Below are 24,262 nucleotides of genomic sequence, written 5' to 3' on the forward strand. Positions count from 1 at the left end.
AGTGAAATGTTTTGAAAATAAACGATAATTTATAGCAGGCATCACTACATTTTATTTGAATTATTATCACAGTGTGAACTCTACATAGTGACATTCACCGTTCATTCACTGTTTCACATTCACTGCTGTCGGGGGGGGTTCTCACTTCTTCTCCGGTTCTACGAAAGCTGTGGAAATAACAGGACACAGGATGAATGAAATGAGACCTTCATGTAATTGTGGTCAGAATCAAGGTGACTTATCCTGTTCATACTCATTAAATTCATATTCATTCTATAATAGGATTCAAAACTAAATATCGTTCTGCACAGAGAGACTCATTTAGCAGACTCCTCCCGTTTCTGCCCGTTTCCCGCCCCTTGCAGCCCTCTCTCCTCCCCTCGGTTCTTTTCTTACGTTTCACGTCCAGTTTGCACTCCACCTCGTCCTTGCCCAGGTCATTGACAGCCATGCAGGAGTATTTGCCGCCGTCAAAGGCGCTTGGCCTGCGAATGTTCAGGGTCAGCACTCCCTGGTGGTTCTGCATCAAGTACTTCGGATCCCCGCCGATGATCATTTTGTTCTTCATCCAGACAATCTTAGGCTGGGATACGGAGAAGTCAAAATATAAACTTCTTAGATATATGATAGAGCAGATGTTTTTGCCTTGTGTCAGGAAAACAAAAAAACAGGCGTCCTGCTGGGAATCTGAACTCTGTGTTTACCTTAGGGTAGCCTCTGACGGCGCAGCTGATGGCGACGCTGTACCCGGCCACCACAGCTCTGTCAACTAAGGGCTGCGTAAACTTGGGCACGCAGGCCATGTCCATCTCCTTGTAGGGGTTTCGTTTGATTTCCAGGCCTATGGAGAGGAGTGAGAGGCAAACGCAGTCAACCCCAATAAATCAGAGTAGAGAGGAGGCTCATTTCACTTAACCTTTATAGTGCTATAGCGGGAAAAAAGGCACCCACTACCGATGCATAGATGTATCTACACACACATACACACGCATGCACACACTGCCCGCACCTTGCTTGGCGATGATTGCCGTGTTCTTGCTGAATTTCGCCTCGTCGCTCTTGCCGCAGAGGTTTTCACTGTAGACGCGGAACATGTATTCATTGCCCATGATCAGGTCTGAGGCAGTGCAGTTTGTCCGTCTGTTGTGTTCATACACGGTGAACCAGTCCTGGAGCAAGAGGAGAAAAGTCAAATTGTTATATAAAAAAAAAAACGTAAATACCACAAATTGAGCTTGGGAAATGAGCCGAGTGTTGGTATCAAACACGGGCAGGTGTTCGATTGGATCCTTTAGCAGGAAACTGTAGGGCTGATCGAGGTTTGACACCTCCTCCCTCTCTCACCTTGGTCTTCATGTCCGCCTTCTGGATGGTATATCCGGAGATCTCACAGTTGCCATTGTCCTTCGGGGGCTCCCACTCCAGCGCCGCGTTGAAGCCCCAGACGTCCGTCACCCTCACGTTCAGTGGAGGCCCAGGCTTGTCTGTTTGAATCAAAGGTCAGTGACTTGGTAAAAGATATGAATTTGACACAGTCCAAGATGAAGGCTACTCGCGGTGATCATCAACGCGGGATCCTGGCGACATTACCAACAATCCTGATGGCGATGGAAGCCCTGTCCTCCAGGTTCTCAATCTGTAGAACCAGCTCATACGTTCCGGTGTGCTCTCTCTCTGCCGAGCGGATGAACAGGATGGTGTCCACGTTCGAGTTACGCACGCTGACCATCTTGTCCTCCACGGGTTGACCATCTTTGTACCAGGTCGCGACGGGACGTGGTTTACCCTACGAGACGGGGGGGGGGGGGGGGGGGCGATCCTTCGTCATGTGACTTTTACTAAAATGGCTGACAGCACACATAAACAACTGCATCGAACATTTGTTTTGGTTTCTTCTGAATTATGGTTATTTACGCCTCCGCCAAGGAGGATATGCTTTTATCACTGACTGTTAGTTAGCAGGAAAAGACAACTGAAAGACATTTTACTCTTTTCCCAGGAAAAACTCATAAATCTGGATTTTTTATAATCTGGCACATTAAGGGTGATGATATCTGTGAGTGTGTGAAATTTGGTGCAGCTTGGTTAAATTTAATGGGAGTATTGGGCCTTGGTGTAGGTTTACACTCTACTGAAGGCCATTCTATTTTTACTATATATTTTGGTATGATCTCCAGGGTGTACCCTGCCTTTTGCCTAATATTACCTGGTATTGGATCGAGCTAACCTGCGACCCTCAAAGCACAGCAGTACAGATAATTAATGATTGGATGGTTGGATGGATGGATGGATGGATGGATGGATGGATGGATGGATGGATATTTCAGAATGCTTTAACGCATCCTATCTCACCTGGAAGGGGATGGTCAGGTTGATCTTTTCTCCTACTTTTCTGATGTACTTTTGTCTTAGTTCACGAGGAAGGCGGATCTTTGGATGTTCTAAAGCAGGAACAGTCGTTAAAACAGGGGACAATGTCATTATACAGTACATAAAGATGATATATAAAACACAAGCCCGTAACAAATGCTGCAAAAGTCAATCAAAAAGTTATAAAATATAATAAAACGAGGTGAAATCAACTCGACTGACTCACCGACGATCTCGCGGATGGTGACAGCCTGCTGCAGTGTGGCAGGGGGACTGCGTCCAGCAATGTTTACAGCCACCACCCTGAAGTTGATCTTCTCTCCCACGGGGAGGCCACGCACCACGTATCCCTGTCTCTCACAAAGTTCCTTGTTGGCCACCACCCACTCAGTGTCTGATACCAAACAGAAAAACATGCAGCAAATCACAGTGAGTGGGATTTGAATAGTAATACTTTTTTCTTGGTTATCATATATAATCTGCCCTTTTAGACGTACAATATATGCTATGGTTATTAAATGGAGGTCTTTAAATCATAATTTGATTGGAGGATGTTTCGAAATAGTCCGTGAAGGTTCAAACTATTATATTCTAATGATGATGTGTGGTCCTATCACCTCCTTCCTTGCAGTATTCAATAACGTAACCATCCAGGCCTCCAGCACCGATCTTCTCCGGGGCGAGCCACTTCAGGGTGCATGAGTTGTTCGTGGTATCGTACACCGTCAGGCGCGTCGGCTCACTGGTCGCGGCTGAGTGAGACAGAGAGAGAGAGTGAAAGAGATTCCCTGACAGGCCGGGCGAAGGATGGGACAAGGAGCAGCTGAGAAAGAGGGCGTAAAGACGGCGGGGAAACGTACCAATGGGCATGAAGGGTTTGGAGCTGATGCTCGGTGGAGACAAGCCAATGCTGTTGACGGCGAACACCCTCATCTCGTACTGGACGCCTTCAATCATCCTCTTGGCTTCGTATGTAGTCGATTCGTAAACGTCAAAGTTGAGCTTTGTCCATCTGGAGGAGCCCTTCTTCTTCCTCTCCATGAGATAACCTGATGGTGGAAAAACACAAGCAGAATAACAATTAATATATGTGCCTTTTTGGGAAATGTAATATAGGTTCCAAAGAGTTAAGTGTAAAAAGCTGGGGGTGGGGGGGAATCCATCGTTGACCTTTGACTGGGGCACCGCCATCAAATACAGGGGGGTCCCAGACGATGGTGCCGCAGTCCTCTCCCACTGATGTACATTTGACATTCTCAGGGGCGTCGGGCACATCTGAAATAAGATCAGAATATGTTTTAATGTGCATCAGAAAAGATAAAGACACAACAGAGCAAATCACCTGCTAATAATTCACTATAAGAACATTCACTTACCCACGATCTTCACAAACAGCATAGCTTTGTCCTCTCCGGCGGGGTTAGTGACACAGATGGTGTAGTTGCCCTCATCCTCCCTCTCCGCTCCCTCAATGACGAAGCAGCTCAGGTCTTTCCTGGCCTCCACCCTCACGCGGCCTTCTGCTTCTGTGATTGCCTAACAAATGGCAGATTATGGCACAGTAACAAGACCCGTTACTTTTGACAAGTTGCGGCATTATACACAAAATGTTTCAAAAATCTCCAAGTTAAAGGGTTAAATGGTAAATGGACTGTATTCATATAGCACTTTTCAAGTCTTATCCACCTCTAAACACGCTGGACAGTAAAAGTCGCTTTCACCTTTTCACGAAAGCTCTGTACCTGTTCGTACAGTGCTTCTTATCATCCTATCACACACTGTTCACATGCTGCTGGCGCAGCTGTCAGGGAGCAATTTGGAGCTCGGTATCTTGCCCATGAACACTTTGGAATGCAGACTTGAGGAGCCAGGGATCAAACCACTGACCTTCTGGTTAGTGGCCGACCCTCTCTACCCCCTGAGCAACAGCTGTCCAAGTTCAAACTATATAGGCACTTGGGGCCCACTTGGGTTGACCTCTTCATGACGAGGGCAGCACTTCGACATCTTAAGAGACATACTTGTGTAATATTAGGGTCAAACTGTTTCTAGTTTTCCAAAAAGGGCACTTTGCTTCTTGAAACAAAGAAATATGGGGAGGCCATTATTTCTCTTGCACCCTGGTTCCCTTTACTGCTTGTCGGCCAATATTCCCTAATGATTTGAGCAAATATCACTGGACAGGTAAACGGATCGACGCCCAGTTAACGAGACAAAGAGGAAGAGTCACATTATATCTTGAACTTGCTGACCCTATGGACATTCCCATGACACCAAAGTTGGAAACCTCTTGATGAGATTTGGTTGAAGACTATAGTTTGCACTTGCAAGCATATTATGTAACTGTGATCATAGTTGGGGTTCATTTTGGTACGATGTATGGCCCCCCAGGTCCCCCTTTATCCCTTAAGGTCCCTAGACACGCTCCTTTCATAAACAAAATGGTAAAGATGCTGTTTTTCTTGACATTATGTATTTCTATTTAATACAACTAGCTGATGTGTAAACCTTTTACCTTTATGTAGCCTTGCTTTGTTAAACATAAACCTACACATCCTGTATCGTAACCCTCTTCACATCCTTACCTTATCTCCTTTGGACCAAACAACAGTGGGTGCTGGTTCTCCCGTGATCTCCACATCCAGTCGCAGCTTGTTGCCCGCCACCACAATGATAGTGTTCTGGGAGACCATGTTTCCAGTTGTGTCCAGGTGGATCTTTGGAGGATCTGGTTAACGTAAAACATATATTTAAAATGAGGGCTTTGTGAAAGTGGGTTTCTTATGATGGCCAATCGACTGCATACAAGATTACAAAGTTTTTAATTATTTGTAAATCGAGGTAATTTAAGTTGACTTACCTTGTCTAGGCACATAGTCAATCTTAATTTCTGTTTTAAGAGGAAAAAAAGAAGAGTTGAGAATGTTATCCAGGCTGCTGATGATTAATGCATCCACAGTGAGAGCCTTTGGTTATCGCTCCGTCTTTCTCACCCAAGAAGTTGAGTTTGGCAGAAAGTGACAGAGCGTATCCATCAGGAACAAACGTGTAGTCTCCGGCATCCTCCGGCTTCACTTCATCAATAATCAGCTTGTGGAACCTGAAACAAGCAACAGAGGTGACATGATGTCGGGGAAACATGTGTCCCGTGAAATAAGTAGGCTGTTTTTCAGTTTTAGCAAGTAAACGGATATTCTTTATAAACTGTGTCTCTTCGCCTTCATCTCAGTACCTTCCGATGTGAGTCATTTTGATGCGGTCGCTTGGCAAAACCTCCACGCCATCTTTAAACCACTTTCCTGTGACCTTTTCGTCGGACACTTCACACTTGAAAATGGCCTGGTCCGTCGCCCTCACTGTCAGATCAGCGATGTCCTGCAGCACCTCCAGCTCTTTCTCTGAATGACACAGAGGAAACCCGGGGGGAAGAGTTCAGGCACGACGCATGCAAATATGGGGGAAGGAGGCATAGGGTCTTTATGACATACATGACATACTGTCCATGATATACATATCATGGCGGCCATTGCCACAAGTTGTTTGTTTGATTGTAAAAAGACCCGTTAAGCCGCACAGTTACATTCATCTGCATCCTCAGCACTAAACATACATTTTAATGACCAGACTAAATAAATAGTAAATCTAGTTAAAAGAATCAGTCTGTGCTTGATTAGCATTATCTTTTTTTTAAAACTACTTAAATGAAATAAGAAAATATATCACTATCACATTTTTAGCACCTTCCACTTCCAGCTCTCCTTTGGTGTGACCCCCGTTTGTCCAGGCATGGTACATTCCGATGTCGTCCAGCATTGCCTCCTGGATGATGAGAGTGTGCTTCCTTCCGTCCTTCTTAAAGCGAAACTTGGAATCTGTGTCTTTGTGAAGCTCTACGTCCTCGAAAAACCTGGAGATGAATGGAGAATGAGTTTTTCTCAGTGTGAAAGATGTGTCTAAATATTTAACACAGAATCACGGCAGCAGCCGTACATCTGATGCGATTCTACCAGCACCATTAGTATTTCCGCCATTCACTGTGTGGAAATATGAATGGGCTTTGAATTCATCAATGGGTGATATAAAAATAAAATTGTGAAAAGGGAAGGATAATGTGTTACTATCGATGAAAAACATTTTCAAACCTTTTAAATATGTGATATATGTATATATATATATAATATAATATATAAAGAGTTTTACTGAGTGGTGCTTAAAGTTTGGCACCCCCACAATTAAAACTAGACCATAAACAAAAAAACCTCAGTGAAACAAAGGCAAAGAAAAAAAGAAATTTAGCTCTGAATTCTGTTGCTCAAAGCAGACTTCCCACACTATTCAGCATTCAAAGCCGGTCTTCAGATTCAATCTAAGTTGTTCCAGATCTCCTTCAGAGATAATAAATTTAGATTTGATCTGAAATGAAGCAGAAGTCTGTCTGGTGCAGCGATGTGTAGCATAAAAGTAACAATCAGTTATGGCTCTTGTTACAAAAGTGGTTGGTTTTGGAGAGCATATAATTATACAAAAAGATGATGTCTCATTTCAATACAAGGAGGTGGGCGATTAAATATTCGGAGACTCCAAAATGTGACTCCCGCAGCACATCAGATAACAGGGCTCCGAGCGCATATTACATTTTTATCTGATTTGATGAAGACAAGAAGCTCAGTGGCTTCAGACAATATACGACTGTGACACTGAACTAAATATGAAGTGGTTCCATTGTACTCTGCCAGGGATTAAAGACATGTCCCGAAGCCGAGTGCAAACTGGTTGGTAGTTTTGATCGTGCAACGGCCAATACCGTGACGTTTACTGACCACATGACGTGGGCACCCTCCTCCGACACCTCGATCTCAAACTCCACTCTCTCTCCCACGACCACATGATAGTCATCCATCAGCTTGGTGATGGTTACAGGGGGCTCTGCACGGAGCAGAAAAAAACATAGTAGCTTGAACATTTAGCAGAAACTCAAGGTGAATGACCCGAATTCAGTCAGTTATGGATCCGAAAAAATAAGAGATGAAGCACCTTTGACAAACACCTCAGTGAAACACTTGTCTTCTCCCACCACACATTCATAAGCAGCATCATCGGCCAGGGTCGTCCTGTTGAGAGTGAGGGTTCTGACGTTGCCATTGGCCTCCATGACGTACCTGGACAAGAAAGATTGAAAGTGAAACAGAAATGTCTGTGGATCAAACAAGGGTCAATAAGTTCATCTCAAGTTTTTACATTTAATTTAACATTTGATTATTTTGGTAATGCTCTTTAGGTTTAGGCATTTTTGTTATTTTCTTTCAATACTGGTGCTAAGGGTTAGATACTTAAGATCGGATCAGGTGCCTAAACATCACAAAAGTTGTGGCAAAGTTCTGGAGTTCGAATCTTATGGCGTGAATAAAAAAAAAGCCACACTTTTGATCGCTTCCCTTAAGGCATTTTGTTGACTTGTCGAGTTTGAGGTAGCCACTGGCTAACTGTAGGCTAACGTTACACGCTGGCAAAGCTGAGTTAAATGTAATGTTAACTTGACATGTGTGGTGGTGTTACCTGCAAGAAGAGCAACTTTCCCAGTTCGGAGCTATGGCACCGAAATAAACAACAAAATATGCGTTGGCATTTTGTTCAGTAGGAACTGGCCAAGTACGAACCAGTGTCCGATTGGCAACGGGTTTCACAAAGACAACCATTTTCTATATACATTTCACTTTTTTCTGATCCAGACATTTTCTCCCCACATTAAGACCTTTCACTAGAATCTTAGAGGTCTTTGTCCTATGGGTAGGTCTGCACAATTCTACATGTCTACACTGTCTTGGCAGGGTGACTAGCTCAACCCACTGGGAGGCTTCTTGTGACCGACTAAAAATAAAACGTGCTGATGGCAGCATCGGTTCAGGGTATGACCTTGTGGCACAGATAATTATAACTTGATATTTTAAAAGCACTGCCCATCAGGTCCTTCTAAGCTATTATGATTAATATGATACAGCTAGCATCCAATTAGGCAAATATCTTGCATGATGCTTAGGATGGGGAAAAAAGAAACTAATACAGGTCTGTGTGAACCAACAATTATCAGCTTGCGGGTGTGTTGGTGGTTTTATGCATGTGTACTTGGCTGAGGGTTTGATCTCCTGGCCATTCTTCAACCATTTGACCTGGACGTTGGGATCGACAACCTCGCACTTCAGGACGATCTTCTTGCCCTTTTCCACCGAGTAGCAAGAATCCATCCTTGACAGGAAAGCTGGGGAAGGGGAAAATGTTAGAATTAAGAACTCTTCAGTTCAGCTCTTCTTATTTTCTCTGTTCAGTTTTAGGGGGCCCTTCCTTTTCCTTGCCATCCTAATTCTCCAAATCCCTGATCTTCAAATGCTCCACTACTTCTTCCACCGCTTTTACATTTTGCCTGACATCTTACCCTCGCTGTGCTTGGGCTCGACCACCTTCATCTTTTTCAGACGTTTCAGCATGCCCCTGAGGTCAGTGATGCCATACTCAAAGGCAATTTTCTCGTACTCGCTTGGATGGGCGCTCTTGAGCAATTCCCACACATCTATCGGTGGTTCCTTTTCTGGCCTCTTATTTCTGGTAGACAAGGAAAAGAATGTTGTTTGAAGGAATGAACCATACTGTGCATTTGATAATTGGGCTGAATAACATGTAGCTTCTCACTTCTTGGTGGCTTTAAGCAGAGCACTGAAGTCCAGACTTCCGTCATCCTCTCCAGCATCCCTGTGCATATGGAAAGTGAAGTGTAACAGAGATCGGTTATATATCTGACACTTCATTAAAGTGACCACCGTCATGTACCGAATGTCCTGATAGATACCTTCACACCCACAGACACACTCACATTCACTGGGAAAGATCATAATTAGTCTACGTATGCGCGAATACACCACTGAGACGGGCTGAAACACAAATCCCCGTGTACTCACGCTCTCTTGAAGGCAGACAAAATATCCCCCTGCTGCTCCTCCTGCTGTGCAGCTGTAATGAGAGAAGTTGCAGGGGCGAAAAATGAGGCCAGGATGATCGGATCTAAACATCAGCAGATATGGAACTTGTGTCAGCCTCTGCAGGCCAGAGTCTGTTTTTCACTCACCCTCAACGGTGACTTCAAAGATGGAGCTGTCGCACTTGTCTTTGGCCGTCACTTCGCACCTGTAGCCTCCGGCATCCCCAGCGACCACTTTGACGATCTTCATCTCATACGTGTAGATCTTGGGGACGCAACATTACTTGATTACCTCTCGGATATTTGTGACAGAGATTTATCAAAAACACACAAACACACACCTTGGTGTTTCTGTCATAAGTTTCTTTAAACTGCATGTGTTTCCCGGCCTTGCTGCCGAGGTCCATCCACTTGCCCTTCAGCCACTTCATGGTTGGTTTTCTCGTCAGGGTGGTCGAGTCCACCCGAGCGATGAGAGTGACATCCCCTCCTGCCGTTCAGAAACAACGTTGAACTCCTATAACAATATGTGATCGGCTAATGTTGCCTGTTTTTGTACATCCATCCATTTGAGTCTCAAACCTGCAATGGCAACGACCTCATGTGGAGGTTTCTCAACGAAGAGCCCGGTGAGCTCAGTTGACCCATGCTCTGAAACGAGGGAGGTCAAAAATTAGTTCATTCTCATTTTAGAATAAACTCTGATGGAGTATGAGCCCTTGTTGACACGGGAAACAACACCGTGCAACATCTGACTTGGGGATGTTTTTCATGAACAACCACAAATCCCCTCTGCACACGCATATGAAACATTACAAGCACAACATGATAAGCAAGCGGCATTTGGCTAAAAGGAAAACAGAAACACAGTGACACAAAAACCATGTTTACTGACTTGCTGAGCTCTAGCTGTAAGAATTAATTATGTTTAATCAAATCACGAATGAGCTCAAAGCTATATCGGACCTATAACCAGTTGTGTAACTTCAATGTTTGCTTCCAATCCTAATGAAAGCATTTATCTTGCTTAATATGAATCTTATTATTTCTGCTGGTTTAGATTTGTTAAAAGTGTCGTCTGTCTCTTCTCAGCTAATGACATTAAAATGTGTTAAGTTTGACTCCATGAGTATTTTTAAACCTCCTCTGACATCATTCTGAGTAATTTATGGAATCTTCACTACTCATAAGTGATTCTTAAAGTGCTTCTGCTTCTTGGTTTGTCAAAGGTTGAAACATGGCAATAAAAGTAGCGCACCAATGTTTCCATATTCATCAAAGTGCTGTCATGGCTTTGAGCAACAGGACACTTACTCTGCTCTACTTTATGAATGTTTTGATTGGTTGGAACTGCGGTTTTCTCTTATTCATTGTTAAAGCAGAGATGGGGTTTGTCTTCCCCGGTCAGAACAGATAAAAGTCAAAGGGGCTAACTATTTAGATCTATATTTTTCATCAGAGTTACTCATATGAAGGAAGACAAAAATACTTTGAAGGGTTTTTTCATTATTTAGAATGTTTAGAGGCAAAAATAACACTGAATCACAATTTCAACTGAGCAGTAAAACACTGAGCTCAAAACACATATGAGATCAAAATTGCAGTGTGGATGAGTTTTTACAGTCAGTGTTCCATTGATAAATCATCTTTGCAGATGACCTCTGACTGTACTAAAAGTATAAAGGATAAAACGTTTCATCTGTCTTACAGCAGGACTTTCTCCCTAAACAGAGATTTAAAGTCAAATCCATCAGAAACGCAGGATTTGTATTAGTATCTAGATAAAGTCAGACTATACAGTGCAAACTCCTGCTTCAGTTTATTACATTGACCCTATATAAAGATGGATGACATGACTGCTTCCCAAAAGTTAAGCCAAACCTTCTCCATCGTCGCCCGGTGGTCATGAATCTCGCCTCCTCCATGTTAGAAAGGAACATGGGCCAAAATAAATAGAAATCAATAAAAAAATTCAAAGGTGCTCTCTGTCATTTTATGTTCTCATCACACTTGTGTTTGTTCAAGTGTTACTTTTTTGTTTAAATTTGGTTGTATTAGTTGTTTGATGCTTGGGTGAAATGGCTTGATTGACAGCTGACAACTGGCTAACAACTGGTAAAGCTCATGTATTGGCAGGACCTCACTGGTGCAACCCCATCCCCTGATCGCTACTGCACAGGCTCCAAATGGGCAATATCCTGGCTTTATTTCTGCAAAGCGAGAGGAAGGGGAGACACGTTGTCCATCTTTATATACAGTCTATGGTTTAACCCTAACAAATCAAATCAATGTATTAATCAACTATATACCAGCCACCCCAAAAACACTCATTGAGTATGATGTATGAACAACACATAAGATGCATACATCTGTATTGACTAACATCTTATTTGCATGCAGTGACATTCATAGTCCTATGCTGTGCCTTCAGCTCGTCCTCACCCTCCTCTGCAGGGTTTGCCCGACATTGAACATTAAACTGAATAAACATCTTGTAATACTATGAACACAAGTCGGTGCAAATTCCTTAGGTCAGACAAGACAAGTAATCATCAATGACAGAGAAACTATTCTACAGACGCTTGACATTGATACATCACACAGTGAACTGCAACTGAAACTGAATTTAGCACATGAAGGTAACATCACAACTGTTATTATCAAAACAGGAAGTAATCACTTATGTTGATTACTGCACTTTTAATCACCAAACCGGGGATACATTATTATTTGAAATTACCATGATTACTCCTTATGGACTGATCTTGTGAGGCTGCTTCTCACAAAAGGAGGCAATTACTTTACCTCATAGGGACTGGTTTTCACCCCAGGCCCCCTAAACAAACCACTGAAGTGTGACTTACAAAGACATTTGTTAATTATTGTTGGTTTGGAGCATTGACGCGTCGTGAATATTATATTTCGTATCAAAGTTTGCCGCATTTGACTCTTATGACAGCCCGAGACTAATTCAAATGCAGGCATTGGGCACATCCTGCTTTCCATGGCAGCAAATTCCTCCAAACATTCACATGCGGTGCTGGTGCAAGTGCCCAAACGATCTGCAGTTGGCGAAATGATGATAATCCCCCCCACACACTATACCCCATGGGCATGGCTTTAAACAGCCTTGGTATGATAAACACTTCCCACACAGAAATTCCATCCCTATAGACACACTGACATCAAACTCAGTGTGGTGAAATTACAACTCTAGAGTTAGGTCTGGGAGTCGAACAAATGGTAGATATGAAATATCAAACCAAAACCAATGGCTGCTGTGTATACATGTCAAACATGTCCTCCTAATTAGTTTGCATGTGATTCTTTTAAACACAAATTGTGTCTCATGAGCACCTTCTGCACACCAGCTCTTATTCACCAACTCCCCCCCGGAGACAAAGGCAGGATCAAGTAAGAGGTCTTTTTCATTTTGGGCATGTGCAGGTGTCAGGTACATATTAAGGTTTGCAAAAATAGTTTTGTTTTGTACTCTCTCTTCTTGATGCCTCAAAACTCTTCCCTCCAAGGTAAATGGCAGCTTAGTCTTTTTATGTTCCATTGACTAAAATTGGATATGGATGCTCAGACATCTAAACTGGGCTGAGGTCTGATCAAAGAAAGCCCATATCCTCAGGTTTCCATCTGAACTTCCCCCAGCTGCTGTCTTTGGATTAAGTTTAGCTTGGTAGCCAATCAGCTCACTACACTATGTAACACTAGCATTATGCTAAACATAGCTTTTTTGTGGACAGCATAGGGTTAATGCTCTAGAGAACCAGTGCTCCCACTGTGCTAGATACATGGCTGATAGTAACAACCTCAGTGTTTCTCTTGTGCAGCATTTTGCACTTGCTGATCCCTTTTCATCTTTGTTCCATGCTTCAGTTTCCCCCCTAGTCGTGCTGTGACGCCGCGATTGTCTTTGCTTCTCTTCTGTATGAATCACGGCTCACGCTGAGCTCCTTCTGGAACATCTGCAGCAGCGTATACCTCCCCTTCCTCTGGGCAACCGGTGCCACAGCAGGAGGAGCCTGTGGAGTCCTGCATTCAGTGACAGGAATTCAAGACAGGAAGGGAAGGATGATGAGCCTTGAACTCATAAATGCAGCAATACGGTACGACCTGCAGAACAGGACCCATCCCGGTGTAATTTATGGATGTGACCTCGGGAAGCAAACAAATTTTGACATTTAATGTCCTCACGCTGCTTTTTGACCCCTCTCTTGGCTCAGCAGGCCACAATTCAGGGAATCAGCCCAGCAGCAGCCAAGGCAACGTCAGAGGAGCCTGAATATCCTCCTCTCATCTGCATACCCCCAGGTCCATCATCCATGTCTCACCTCACTGGCCAAAAAGCCCTAAAAGGATGCTGGGCACATTGGCCTACCAGCCTTCTCAACATGTGATAATGTGAACTGCACAGAAGATTAAGGACTGCTCTGTTCGCACAAAGCCCTTTGGTTAAGCTCACCCAGGTGTCCTTCCTCATCCCAGGAGTGGGATGAATGGAGGATGTCAGTGTTGCCCCTCAGGCACACTGCGTATAGCATATTCCCATATAGTATATTTGAAGGACACCACAAGAAAATGTCTGCATTCAGCTCTCTAAAGCTTTGGCACCTCCATAACCCTTATCCTTCCAATCTACTCCCACCATGTCCAAATACAGCAGATTGTTCTGGGAGCTGTGCCCATGAAAGACGATGGCAGACAGGGGACAGCTTTGAAACCTGAAGGACAGCTCTTTGATTTCACTTGTAAAACTTGACTTGTGGAGCGTCCCCAACATTTTCAGGGCGTTGATTTATAAGTCCTATTGATGGCTGTGATATGTACCCAAGGTGTAATTAATAGGCGATCCACATGCCTTTAGACGTCCGATTAAGATGAGATGCGACACTCGTTGGACGTAGTGTGATGGTCTGACTAGAATTTCAAAGATAACTTGAGCTGTCCTTGCGGCCTCCTTGTGCAGCCTACTGGTAAATGAAGAAGTGGACCATAAAAGCGTCATCACATCAGATGACAGCGGTATGTTTCAACAGCTGCCATTGTTACACATGAACCACAGCTGTGTTGCCACTCTCATTGTTCTAACCGCCAGCGGGACAGAAGCAAAGGAGAGATGATATCATGGGTCGCAGATGGAAAGGGCAGCTATTCCTCACGCGGAGAAGCAAAGTCTGACAAAAATTGCTGAAGGAGCACAAACAGAATAATTTGTAAGCAGGTCATCTGCCAGCATAGACTCATGCCAGTAATAGAGAAGAGGACAGGTGAGCGACACAAGCACAGCATCACGAATCACTAAATCAGGAACAATCCAGTCAGGTCTCCTGTCTTCTCTCTGATACAGCTCAGTGAGTCGTAGGCCTGAGGTGTGGCTTATTCTCATTGTAACTGCTACCAAGTAACAAGAAGCTCCGAGCTCTGAGGGGGATTTTTATGGGATCAGTAACGTACGACTTTGGAGCAAACCCTGGCAAGACCATTTGCTTTTTGCAGCAGACAAAAGGTTTCCTTTGTGACGTTGTGATCAAGCCCCCAAATATTGTCCGTTGCCCCAAGAGGAGAATTCATCATCAGATAAAAGACGTTAGGCTCCGAGATTGTCATAAAAGTATCTAACACCGCTTACATTTAACTCTGGTGTTTGGTAAAGATCCTTTAAATGTCAAAATCAGTCCATATTGGTTTGATGAAAATAATTTCAAATAATATCCCTAGCCCTTGACACTTCATATATTATGTGACATCTTAACATGCACATAATACCAAAACTTATACACCGCATAATGTTATAGACACTCAAAGTCATACTTTTGGAGGGGGCAAAAGTAAATCGTCAATAGACACGCTAGGTTTAAATGTCGCTCTTTTCTTACCATCCCCATCAGCTTCTGAATCTGCTGCAGACAAGGAATTAAACAAAACTGAAAAACACAGCTGAGAGGCGAAACGCTCTCTGTTCCACGAAGTGACACACATTTGCAACAGAGACCAATGAACAAACATAAAACAGGTACTGTCACGCATGCATGCATTTAGAAATAGAAACCCAAATCAACGGAAGATATAACAATTTATTTAAGTTTACAGGAAAAGCACACGGACACCCAGACATACGCGCATATTGTTTTGTATACTCTACTATACTGTGGGAACTAAATCTAAACTCACGCATATCATATACTTGTACAGTATATGTGTGTATCAGTCATATTATGGAGAAAAAAACACTACAATTCATATTTCTACTACCCAGCTCAAGGCAAAATTAGTATTCTCCGTATCCACTAACATTCATCCATTCACCTTGAATATAAATTCATGTATTTTGGGCTTTGTGAAAATACATTAGACATATTATGCAGGTCACCTGAGACCAACCTGAAAGATCCCTGAAAGTAAACCGTCAGGAGTCATGCAGGTATTGTCATTACCACACAGCGTCGTACATGTATGCACCCCTGCAGTGTGCATACATTACTCAGATTACACAGACAGATTCATTAAACCAGCGCATTCCGGGTTCAGGATTATGCCTTACCTCCATCTGCAGGGGGTAGCTCTGAGGAAGATGAATTAAAAATTAGCTCGTGTCCCAATATGAACTGTAATTTTTCTCTATATTCAGTCATAAAGCAGAAGCTGAGAGGAAAAGTCAGAAGAAGGTGAGTGTTATTCTGACACGTGAGAGGTGCCTACCATCTTCATCTGGCTGCGGTGCGGCTGTGCGAATAAAAATCATGGTTAAATGATCCAGAGGAGAACGAGGACATTGATGGGATTGCATTTGGGAACATGGCAAAAGACAAGAACAGCAACGCCCGCATAGACAACCAAATCAATTAAACAGAGACCACTGGATATTTCCGCACACTTCACATGCCTGTAGGTGACCAAAGGCCACAGAGTGAAACAAGAGTTAACAGGAAGGAAATTGCACCCAGTTGCAGTCAGTAAACATGAAGTTCAATCTAGACAGGTGGTTTGTCTTCGTACACATGGATCTTCTCTCTGCAGTCCATGACTGAGCATGCGAGGAAATTCAAAGTCAAGTTTTTTTTTCAACCCAAAAAATAGGCATCAAGACCATTAATTATCATTAGATTGGTCGTAAAAAACACGTCAACAAAACAGGAAGAACAGATTCAAAGGATGCTGTGATCTAAAGTACGGACATTAGATCACACACAAGGACACGAGGACTTCCTGAGGACATCTTCTGCTATAACGCATGCTGTCGCCTAGCTAGGAAATGCAAACACATTGATTTAAAGTGGCATAATAATTGCATTATGCCCTTCAGCAGCTTCATGCTGTCTCATAAAATGACACAGACTCAGAGGCCTGTCCTCTTGACTCGCTAATTGCTCGACGTATTATCTATAGCAAGACCACGTGTTGTGTATTATTCAGATAATTACCCTGCCTCATAAGTGCAAATGCTTTTGTTTATTTTCAACACTCAAATCAACACAAAACGATCACTCAAAGCCACAGCATAAAAAAAAGCAAAGCATTGACCCTCACCCTCTTCAGCTGGTGCCTCTGGGGCTAAAATTAGTGGATTTGTGTTAGCAAATGAAAAGTAACACCGTGGTCGCCCATTCGGAGAACCACTAATAAAGCGACCGCAACAGCTGATGAAATAGATTGTGTCTGTGTGTAACGCATAAAATCCAGAGCAGCGTTCAAATTTGACTTAGGAAAACCGAAGCATGTTTCCCACTGTGCTGAGTTATGACCCGAGACAGTTGAGTAAACAACGTCAGTGACAAACAATGTGCTGCGGGGCAGACTTTCTGTCAAGTACAAATAGAGCAGCAAGCTGATTTATATAGATCAGACCAAAAGTTCCTGAATGGAGACGGTGTTAGCTTGGCCAACAGGCACTTGACAGGGTATATGAGTTAAAAAGTGAAAATGGGAGAACTATTATCAAGTCCCTGCGTGATAATGTATGGCAACACACAAGGTCAGAGGTCAAGTGTTGTGGAGCAGCCGACCTACCTTCCCCCTCCGGTTTAGCTGAGGAACAGAAAGAGAACAAGTCAATTAGAAACAGGCATCACAAACTGCATTTATATCCAAATAGTCATTTTGCAAAGTATATTAACATATATGGTTCATTTTTTACGATGTATTTCAGAATGTCCTATAGAACACATGAGTTTCTAACATATTTAGTCTTTTAACTAAACTGTTTTGTTTGATTCGCTCGTGTGAATCATAACTGCTTCATATAAAATGCTTCATATGAAGTGATTAGAGTATGTCTGTTTTCCTGGTGAAGCTCTTGTCCCTGTAACCTCTCTGGAAAAATCTTTGAAATCGATATATCTCACCCTCAAAGTGTGACTCCACTGTCTCAGGAAAGAGAGTCGTCTGCGACTTGAGGTTTATTTTCAAACCCACTTATTAAATTCATAAACGCTCGACACCGTTGTCAGACATGTTTCTGTGGCCAAATATGAGCTTCGTGAGGCAAACGGACACTCCGGTTTTGTTTTGGGCGTGCAGGGGCTGCTGGGTGTGATTGTTGAGGCCTAAATCTGGTTAAAGGAAATTCTCAAACGGAAATAGTGGCGTATAATGTACCCCAAGTGTCCCAGGGGGGGTCACATCAGTCATTGGTAAAGGCCATGGACGGTGTCTTGTGACCTCCCTGAAGTCATGCCACGTTCTCTTAAGTTGAACGCAGTTTCCTTGAATAGCCAGCCTCACCAACTTGACCTTGTTTGCGTTACTGTTTGCTCAGGGCTTGTCGTAAATGTTTTCCTAATGTAAGATGTCACTGAATCGCACTGTGCTCACCTGGCCTTGAGAAAAACATTGAATCGTGGTATTAAATGTGCTTTTATATGTGATGCACTGATTTCTCTCCTTTTCGGGGGTACAAAACGAGAAGCTGGAACGCTGCTCACTACGTAAAGTCTCTGGTATATAAATACTCTCTATCCGCCCAGTTAGAAGAGTTAACACCTGCACAGAGCGCAAATCTCCATCAGCGTCTGCTAAGTCAATCCACTCGGGGTGCGGATCTTCATTATCTTCAACAAGTTTGTGCTGAAGCTGGATTATGAGGTTCTGAACAGCTGCTCGTCAAAGTTCAAATCCCCCTCCCCCCCTCCCCAAGACTGTGTGTGGTGTTGTATATTGGCAGAGCTGCCGTGGACCTGTAAATCCCTTCAATTTTTAAGGCATGCTTGTTGGGTGTGATTGTATAATTAAAAAACATTTGTGTCTCAGTTACCTCTCCGTTATCCCCCGGAGGAGTCACGGATATGTTTTGGGGTTTGTACTTTCACTAATCATTTTCAAAGGTCAGTTTAGGTACTGCAGGTCTCCCTCCTCCAGATCCACCACTGACAGCTTGATTTACTGAGAGTGTGATGACCCAGAGGTAAAGGAAGGTATGTGGCGGCCTGACCTGATCAAACCTCTGAGGATCTCCGGCCGTCCTCAGACAGCGTCCAACACATTTTATGAGGAGATCTCAGCAACTGATAATTTACTGCTCGAGCTTTTGGATCCGCTAAAAGCAAATGTGCATATAAGAGTCATTTAATTATTTATATTTAGTTCCAGGTATTTGCTGTGTGCAATTATAGATCATTGTGGAGTTTGGCCTACACAGGGCACTGGTGACTGTGCCAGAGGGATTGGAAAATCAAATGTTTTGGGAAATTATTCCGGGACAGCGACAAAACCAAGAGGTAAAAACTTCAATGCCTAATATAACGTATGAATATGTTCAGAAATTAGTAAAAGACAAATTGAAATAGTATAAATCGAAAACAGTTTGATACATTAATCAATTAGCATCCAAAATGTATGTATCTGATGGCTATATTTCATTAACAAGCGAAGCTAATGTACTATAGCTTACATATCAGGCAATTTCACAATAAAACATATATTTGGGGGTAAGTTATTAATCTTAACAGTTATGTATAAATGTCACAGCCTAGCCTCATGTTATCTGCAACGTGTCAGATAAAGCATCCAATTTCACAAAACGAATCTCTTTGTTTTGTGCAATGTCCTTGTTGATCTATTTTTACACTCAATACTATTTGTTATCGATTTTCATCAATAAGAATTCCATGGAAATGGATTTGGTGTCCTGCAGGAGATGGAGCTGTGTTGGGGACTGGAGAGACTCCCCCCAGCAGTTTTTGTTTCCACTCGCCCTCACTGTGTCTGATCGGGTCAAGACGATGAAAAGAATTACGAGCATGAATCATGCGACCCCTCCCGACCACTGAGAAGAAAACTGTCATGTGCTTGATTGACTACATTGGAGCTAAGAAGGCATTCGGGCAGGGAGCGTCAAGCCTGCTGACCACAGGGGAACATTGTGCCCGAAAGTGACAGAATATATCTTGATTTATTTCAAGTGGGCCCATGAGAGGCTTGTAGGAAAACCTGATACACGCAGGTGTGTGAAACTCTATGAACTTGTGAGGAATCAAAAGAAAGAGGAAAAGGTCAGGGGTTATTCTGGATTATTTTTAGCCAGTAGCTGAGGGCGGCTTCTGGCTGCCAAGTGAAGCAGTAGAGAAAATGTGTCACCTCAACTTATGTAAGAAATAAACATTATTACGGGAAAATTAGTGTCGCAATTTAAACCGAGGGTGAAAAGGCTGGGTCGCGTTTCGAAATATGATTCACAGGATTTTCGAGCTACACATTTGGAGCGGGCTGTTATCCGAGCCTCATACTCGAGGCTCTGCAGTCAAGTCTGGTATGACGGAGCGGTGGGAGGTGAGACACATACAGTAAGCAAAGTGGAATCATATCCATATTACATGGATAAACTCTGTGGCTGTATATGGTGAATAAAACAAGTGCCTGGTTATGTTTCTCGGATAAAAATAAAAGCAACTTGGATTAGATCTTTAAAGAGAATTGCCCCGGGTGAGAGACGCAGAGGAAAAAAAAGAACAAAAATGCAAAGTGCGAAAAGGAGCGAATGCGAAAACAACCCGAGCAAAGTCAATTACATCCACAATCACAACACGGTCGGCGTAGAAATTAGTCAAAGGGGTTTGAAGGGGCTTAGCTCGCCTCACATCGTTTTGGCCTGTGAAACTTCTTACAGACTAATCCGCTACGACAGAGTCTTATCTCAGGTTTCTGTCAGTTCAGTGATTTAGAGACGCGCTCGGCCGACGCGGCAGACAGATGGTGCCACGGGGGTGAAGGACAAACCAGTCATGAGAAAGTGGCATTCGCCTGAAAGTGCGAAGTGGGGGCTTTTAATGCGAGGAAAAAGGTCGGGTTTGTTTTTAAGAATGGAAAAATAAACTTTAAACTGCTTTGCTGCAAAGAATACAAAATGTCCATGTGTTGTTTACCAGCCACGGTGTTTACATTTAACGCTGCTATTAATAATCCCTGGAAGTTTTCCAGTTTGGTCAGTTAAGTGGCAGTGACACCGGCCTGATGATGTCACCGAAGTTGCTCATATGATCATGTATGGCCTTTTCAAATATTCTCCTTGAACGAATCAGGAGACAGCATTTGTTATATTTTAAATAACTTGGTTTCTTTCACTGGTAGTTGAACCCTGGGTATTTTAGTTTGATATCATTCTACATTTAAGCATTTATTTGCTTTTAGAAAATAACATTAATACGAAAAAAGTAAAAAACTTTGTGAGAGACTTTAGTTAAAATGTGCATTTACAGTTACAGGGATTGAGGAGAAAACAGTAATCCCTGACTGTCATTCACACAGGATTAAACTTCTGTGTCTGAGGCTCCTGAATCTCATCACTGCTTCTGCAGAATGTCACACTGAGCATTTCGGCAAACCACATTTTTATCTAACACTGGCTTGATTCTTATACCTGCTATAGTACTTTTATATTGTCCATAACAATATGAATACAAATTTCATCAAATCACTAATTTTGTCACACCCCAAAATGATCTTAAATACCAAAAATGAAATAAAAAGTAGAACATCGCATTTTACTGCAAAGAATGATTTACTTTCTAAGCAAACCTTGGACTTCACTAAAACCTTGAACCAAACTTTAAATTCAAGCATCAACATTGAGGCTGAAAGAAGACTAATTAGTCGCCTAATTGCAATGAGATGAGACTTTCCCCCCCAAAAAAAACAAAGAAAAAGAAAGTGTGTCCATACCTGCAGGGACTGGCTCAGGCATGGTTATTCCTGTGTCTTGTCTTTGCCGCTGAAAGGCTGAGGGCTCGTGCTGCTTATTCCTTTTATTTCTCCCCTCTCGCTCTGTTATTCAAAGCTCTCCTGGCACTCGAGTCACCCACACCCTCCAGTGAGCGAGGAGCGCAGAGGAGGCTGACGACACTTGAAGAGTTCAAGAAGAGAGGAAGTCAGGACTGGGAGCGTGATAAGGTGAAGAAATAAGTGGGTGAGTTGGTGCTGAAAGGGCCACGGCCACTTTCATACCTTCACTTTTATAACTGAAGATTAATGAACTGTCTAAACCCGTTGAGCTCCTGTTTGTTTGGACGGAAGCACAAAATACACTGAGGACCAACAACCGACCCAATTTTAGACACTTTACATAGCGACCAGTGGTGTCACACTAATCTCCCAGTTATCACCCCTTCACTGCCTCATTAGGAGCGGGATCAACAAGTATTTGCACATAATTTTTGTGGTCTGTTTTAGTATGGATCACTTGGTGCAAGACTAGATGTGCCAGTTTGGCTGGGAAAACCAATGTGAACACATACGTCTCAACCAGTTTGGTGTTTCACTTGTTGCTTTCCAATCCCATCAGACATTCAACACGATTTACAAAATGATATTTGCATCCATTCCTTTATTTAGAAATAAGGAAAACTGGTGGCCCAACAAAAATATAGTTATATCACGTCAAGCCCTAAATTCCTTTCTGGTAGTAAGTGAGGAGACAGATACCACTTGCATTATATATCTATCTATATATATATATATATATATAATATAACTTAAGGTTTGAGTAAGGAAGTAGCGTCTACTTGAAAAAGCAGGGAAATGCTAGCCTAGTGAAAAACCCATGCACTAAATCCACAGGAATTAAACTGATAATTCACCCAAACATGAACCTCATTATCATCTCACCATATGCCGATGGAGGGGGTGTGTGAAGTGTTTGAGTCCACAAAACACCTATGGAGTTCTCCTGCGTGGATCACAAGGGACATTTAATCTAAAAACAAGGTGTGGATGTCACTGTTTCGAGTCGAATTTGAAAGCCGGGACACTTGGGTGACATCACACGAGCACCCACGCCTCCATCGGCAGAATGGTGATAATAAGATAATTTTCATTCAAAGGGCTTTACAGTAAAAGTCGCATTCACCCATTCACATACACATATATATATATATACGCTTTTTCTATGCAGCTGATTTTCCATCACACACTGTCAACACGGCCGTCAAAGACTATTTGTTTTGTTAAAAACCAAAGCAAAAGTTATAATTCAACCGATAAAAGTAACATTTTTGAGTCTCAGCCGGTTACCTACCTAGCAACCTGCTTCAAGTCTTTATAATAGATTAGACTCACTGTGTACTTCATATCAATCATAGAAGCATGAAAGTGAAAAAGTACTAAGCACTTACCACCACTGTTGCTTGGTTTCCCAAACGGAGCCCTGATACTATTAAGGTCCTGTTTGCCGTTTAAAAGCCAGAGTTGCTGTACATGGTCAGCTGGCCTCAGTAGCAGAGCACATTTATAACATTACCCCCGTGCAGCAGGGTCTGCCTCCCAGTTCCCGGCATCCCACTGGAAAGTTTAGAGGATGTCTTCATTACCTGTCGTCGTCTCCTCCTTCATTTATCAGAAATGTGCTTACGCCAGCAGTCGGAGCTCCTGTGGATACATTCCCCCCCGCTGCGAGGTCAAGGTGTCAATCTGTGAAAGGGCTCAGGAATGTCAGGCGACAGGTTCCAGCGTTTCTGAAGCTGAAGGGGTTGAAATGGCTCGAGGAAAAAAGAATGGTGATCGAAGATTGAGAGGGCAGGAGAGATCAGAATATAACTTCCTGTGAAAGCCCCATAGACACAGAGGTATGCAGTGGTGAAATACCACCGAGTGGATTTACTCTCAAGTTCTGTCCTGAAGCACAAATAAAGAGATATTTGTAATTTACTTCAGTATCTCCTTGTTTCACTTTAAATTACTCTATCCCAAGTATCATTCTTGTGATATTTTAAATATACATTGCTGATATTCTACAGATATATTGTAGATAACTCTGTCATGTTAATACTTTAGTCATGTTGTATATATTGCTGATATCTTAGATGTATTGTAGATAATACTTAAGCCATGTAGGATAGATCGAGAAGGGAGAGTTGTTTAAGTCAATAATCATATATAAGTCAATGAGGCTGGTAGAGAATAGGAACATTTTAAAGAAAGTTAACAGCACGGTTTTGTTGAGTGTGTGTGTGTGTGTTTGTGTGTGTGCGTGTGTGTGTGTGTGTGTGTTTGCACGCAAAAAGCATGTCATGTGCCTGAAAGAGGCAGAAGGGGAAAGGGCGTTGTGTATATTAAGTTTCACAAAGAATATCCTGACAGGTTTGGCTCCTGAAAAGAATATCTGACATGGTGATGAGACAAACACTTGGACAACTGGAGAATACGTCTGGCAAAGTGAGTTTCCTGTGAATCTGAGGTGCTCTCTCATTGATTAATGCAGAGGAAGTACGTGGAAGGGATTCCAGCTGATGCGTTATTATCAGAAGAAATGATAAACTATAATTTCACACTTATATAATTTAACAGATGCACTAAACTCATTGGCAGGTGGAAGAGGTAGAGTTTGAAAGCAGCTTACTGAATTGACTTCTCATTTCACTAGGTTGATGTAAACACTTTATGGGACATATACTCCACATTTTAAGAGACACACTTTGGTTTTCA

The 24,262-nt window shown here is 42.7% G+C and overlaps 1 protein-coding gene across 3 annotated transcripts; it reads right to left on the reverse strand.

Moving 5' to 3' along the window:
- Positions 1-7: 7 nt before the first annotated feature.
- mybpc2b (myosin binding protein Cb) lies at positions 8-23,078 on the reverse strand. 3 transcript variants are annotated; one of them, XM_062378335.1, is made up of 31 exons: positions 22,954-23,078; positions 21,506-21,685; positions 17,360-17,377; positions 16,052-16,075; positions 15,894-15,914; positions 9,923-9,991; positions 9,682-9,830; positions 9,488-9,605; positions 9,321-9,372; positions 9,055-9,114; positions 8,801-8,967; positions 8,494-8,626; positions 7,405-7,529; positions 7,191-7,296; positions 6,111-6,277; positions 5,603-5,768; positions 5,364-5,470; positions 5,231-5,260; positions 4,956-5,098; positions 3,747-3,906; positions 3,541-3,645; positions 3,231-3,419; positions 2,988-3,122; positions 2,597-2,764; positions 2,353-2,441; positions 1,591-1,786; positions 1,345-1,484; positions 1,010-1,169; positions 705-841; positions 397-583; positions 8-167 (listed from the first exon to the last, which is right to left on the reverse strand). In XM_062378335.1, exons 2-31 carry the CDS (start codon positions 21,525-21,527, stop codon positions 142-144), a joined length of 3,369 nt encoding a protein of 1,122 aa, XP_062234319.1. In that variant the 5' UTR covers positions 21,528-21,685; positions 22,954-23,078; the 3' UTR covers positions 8-141. The 3 variants fall into 3 exon arrangements, with proteins under 3 accessions (XP_062234319.1, XP_062234320.1, XP_062234321.1); XM_062378336.1 differs by lacking the exon at positions 16,052-16,075 and having other exon boundaries at positions 22,954-23,077; XM_062378337.1 differs by lacking the exons at positions 15,894-15,914; positions 16,052-16,075 and having other exon boundaries at positions 22,954-23,077.
- Positions 23,079-24,262: the final 1,184 nt, after the last annotated feature.

Source organism: Platichthys flesus, chromosome 20 (assembly GCF_949316205.1).
Source record: "Platichthys flesus chromosome 20, fPlaFle2.1, whole genome shotgun sequence".
NCBI classification, from domain to species: Eukaryota; Metazoa; Chordata; class Actinopteri; order Pleuronectiformes; family Pleuronectidae; genus Platichthys; species Platichthys flesus.

Excerpts from the sequence above, each read along its gene's own strand:
- mybpc2b (XM_062378335.1), bottom strand. The coding sequence starts at position 21,527 with ATGCCTGAGCCAGTCCCTGCAG. Across the intron at positions 15,915-16,051 it reads ACCGCAGCCAGATGAAGATG|AGCTACCCCCTGCAGATGGA; the intron begins GTAGGCACCTCT and ends CATCTTCCTCAG. Across the intron at positions 9,992-15,893 it reads GCTACCCCCTGCAGATGGAG|AGCATGGGTCAACTGAGCTC; the intron begins GTAAGGCATAAT and ends CCCTCGTTTCAG.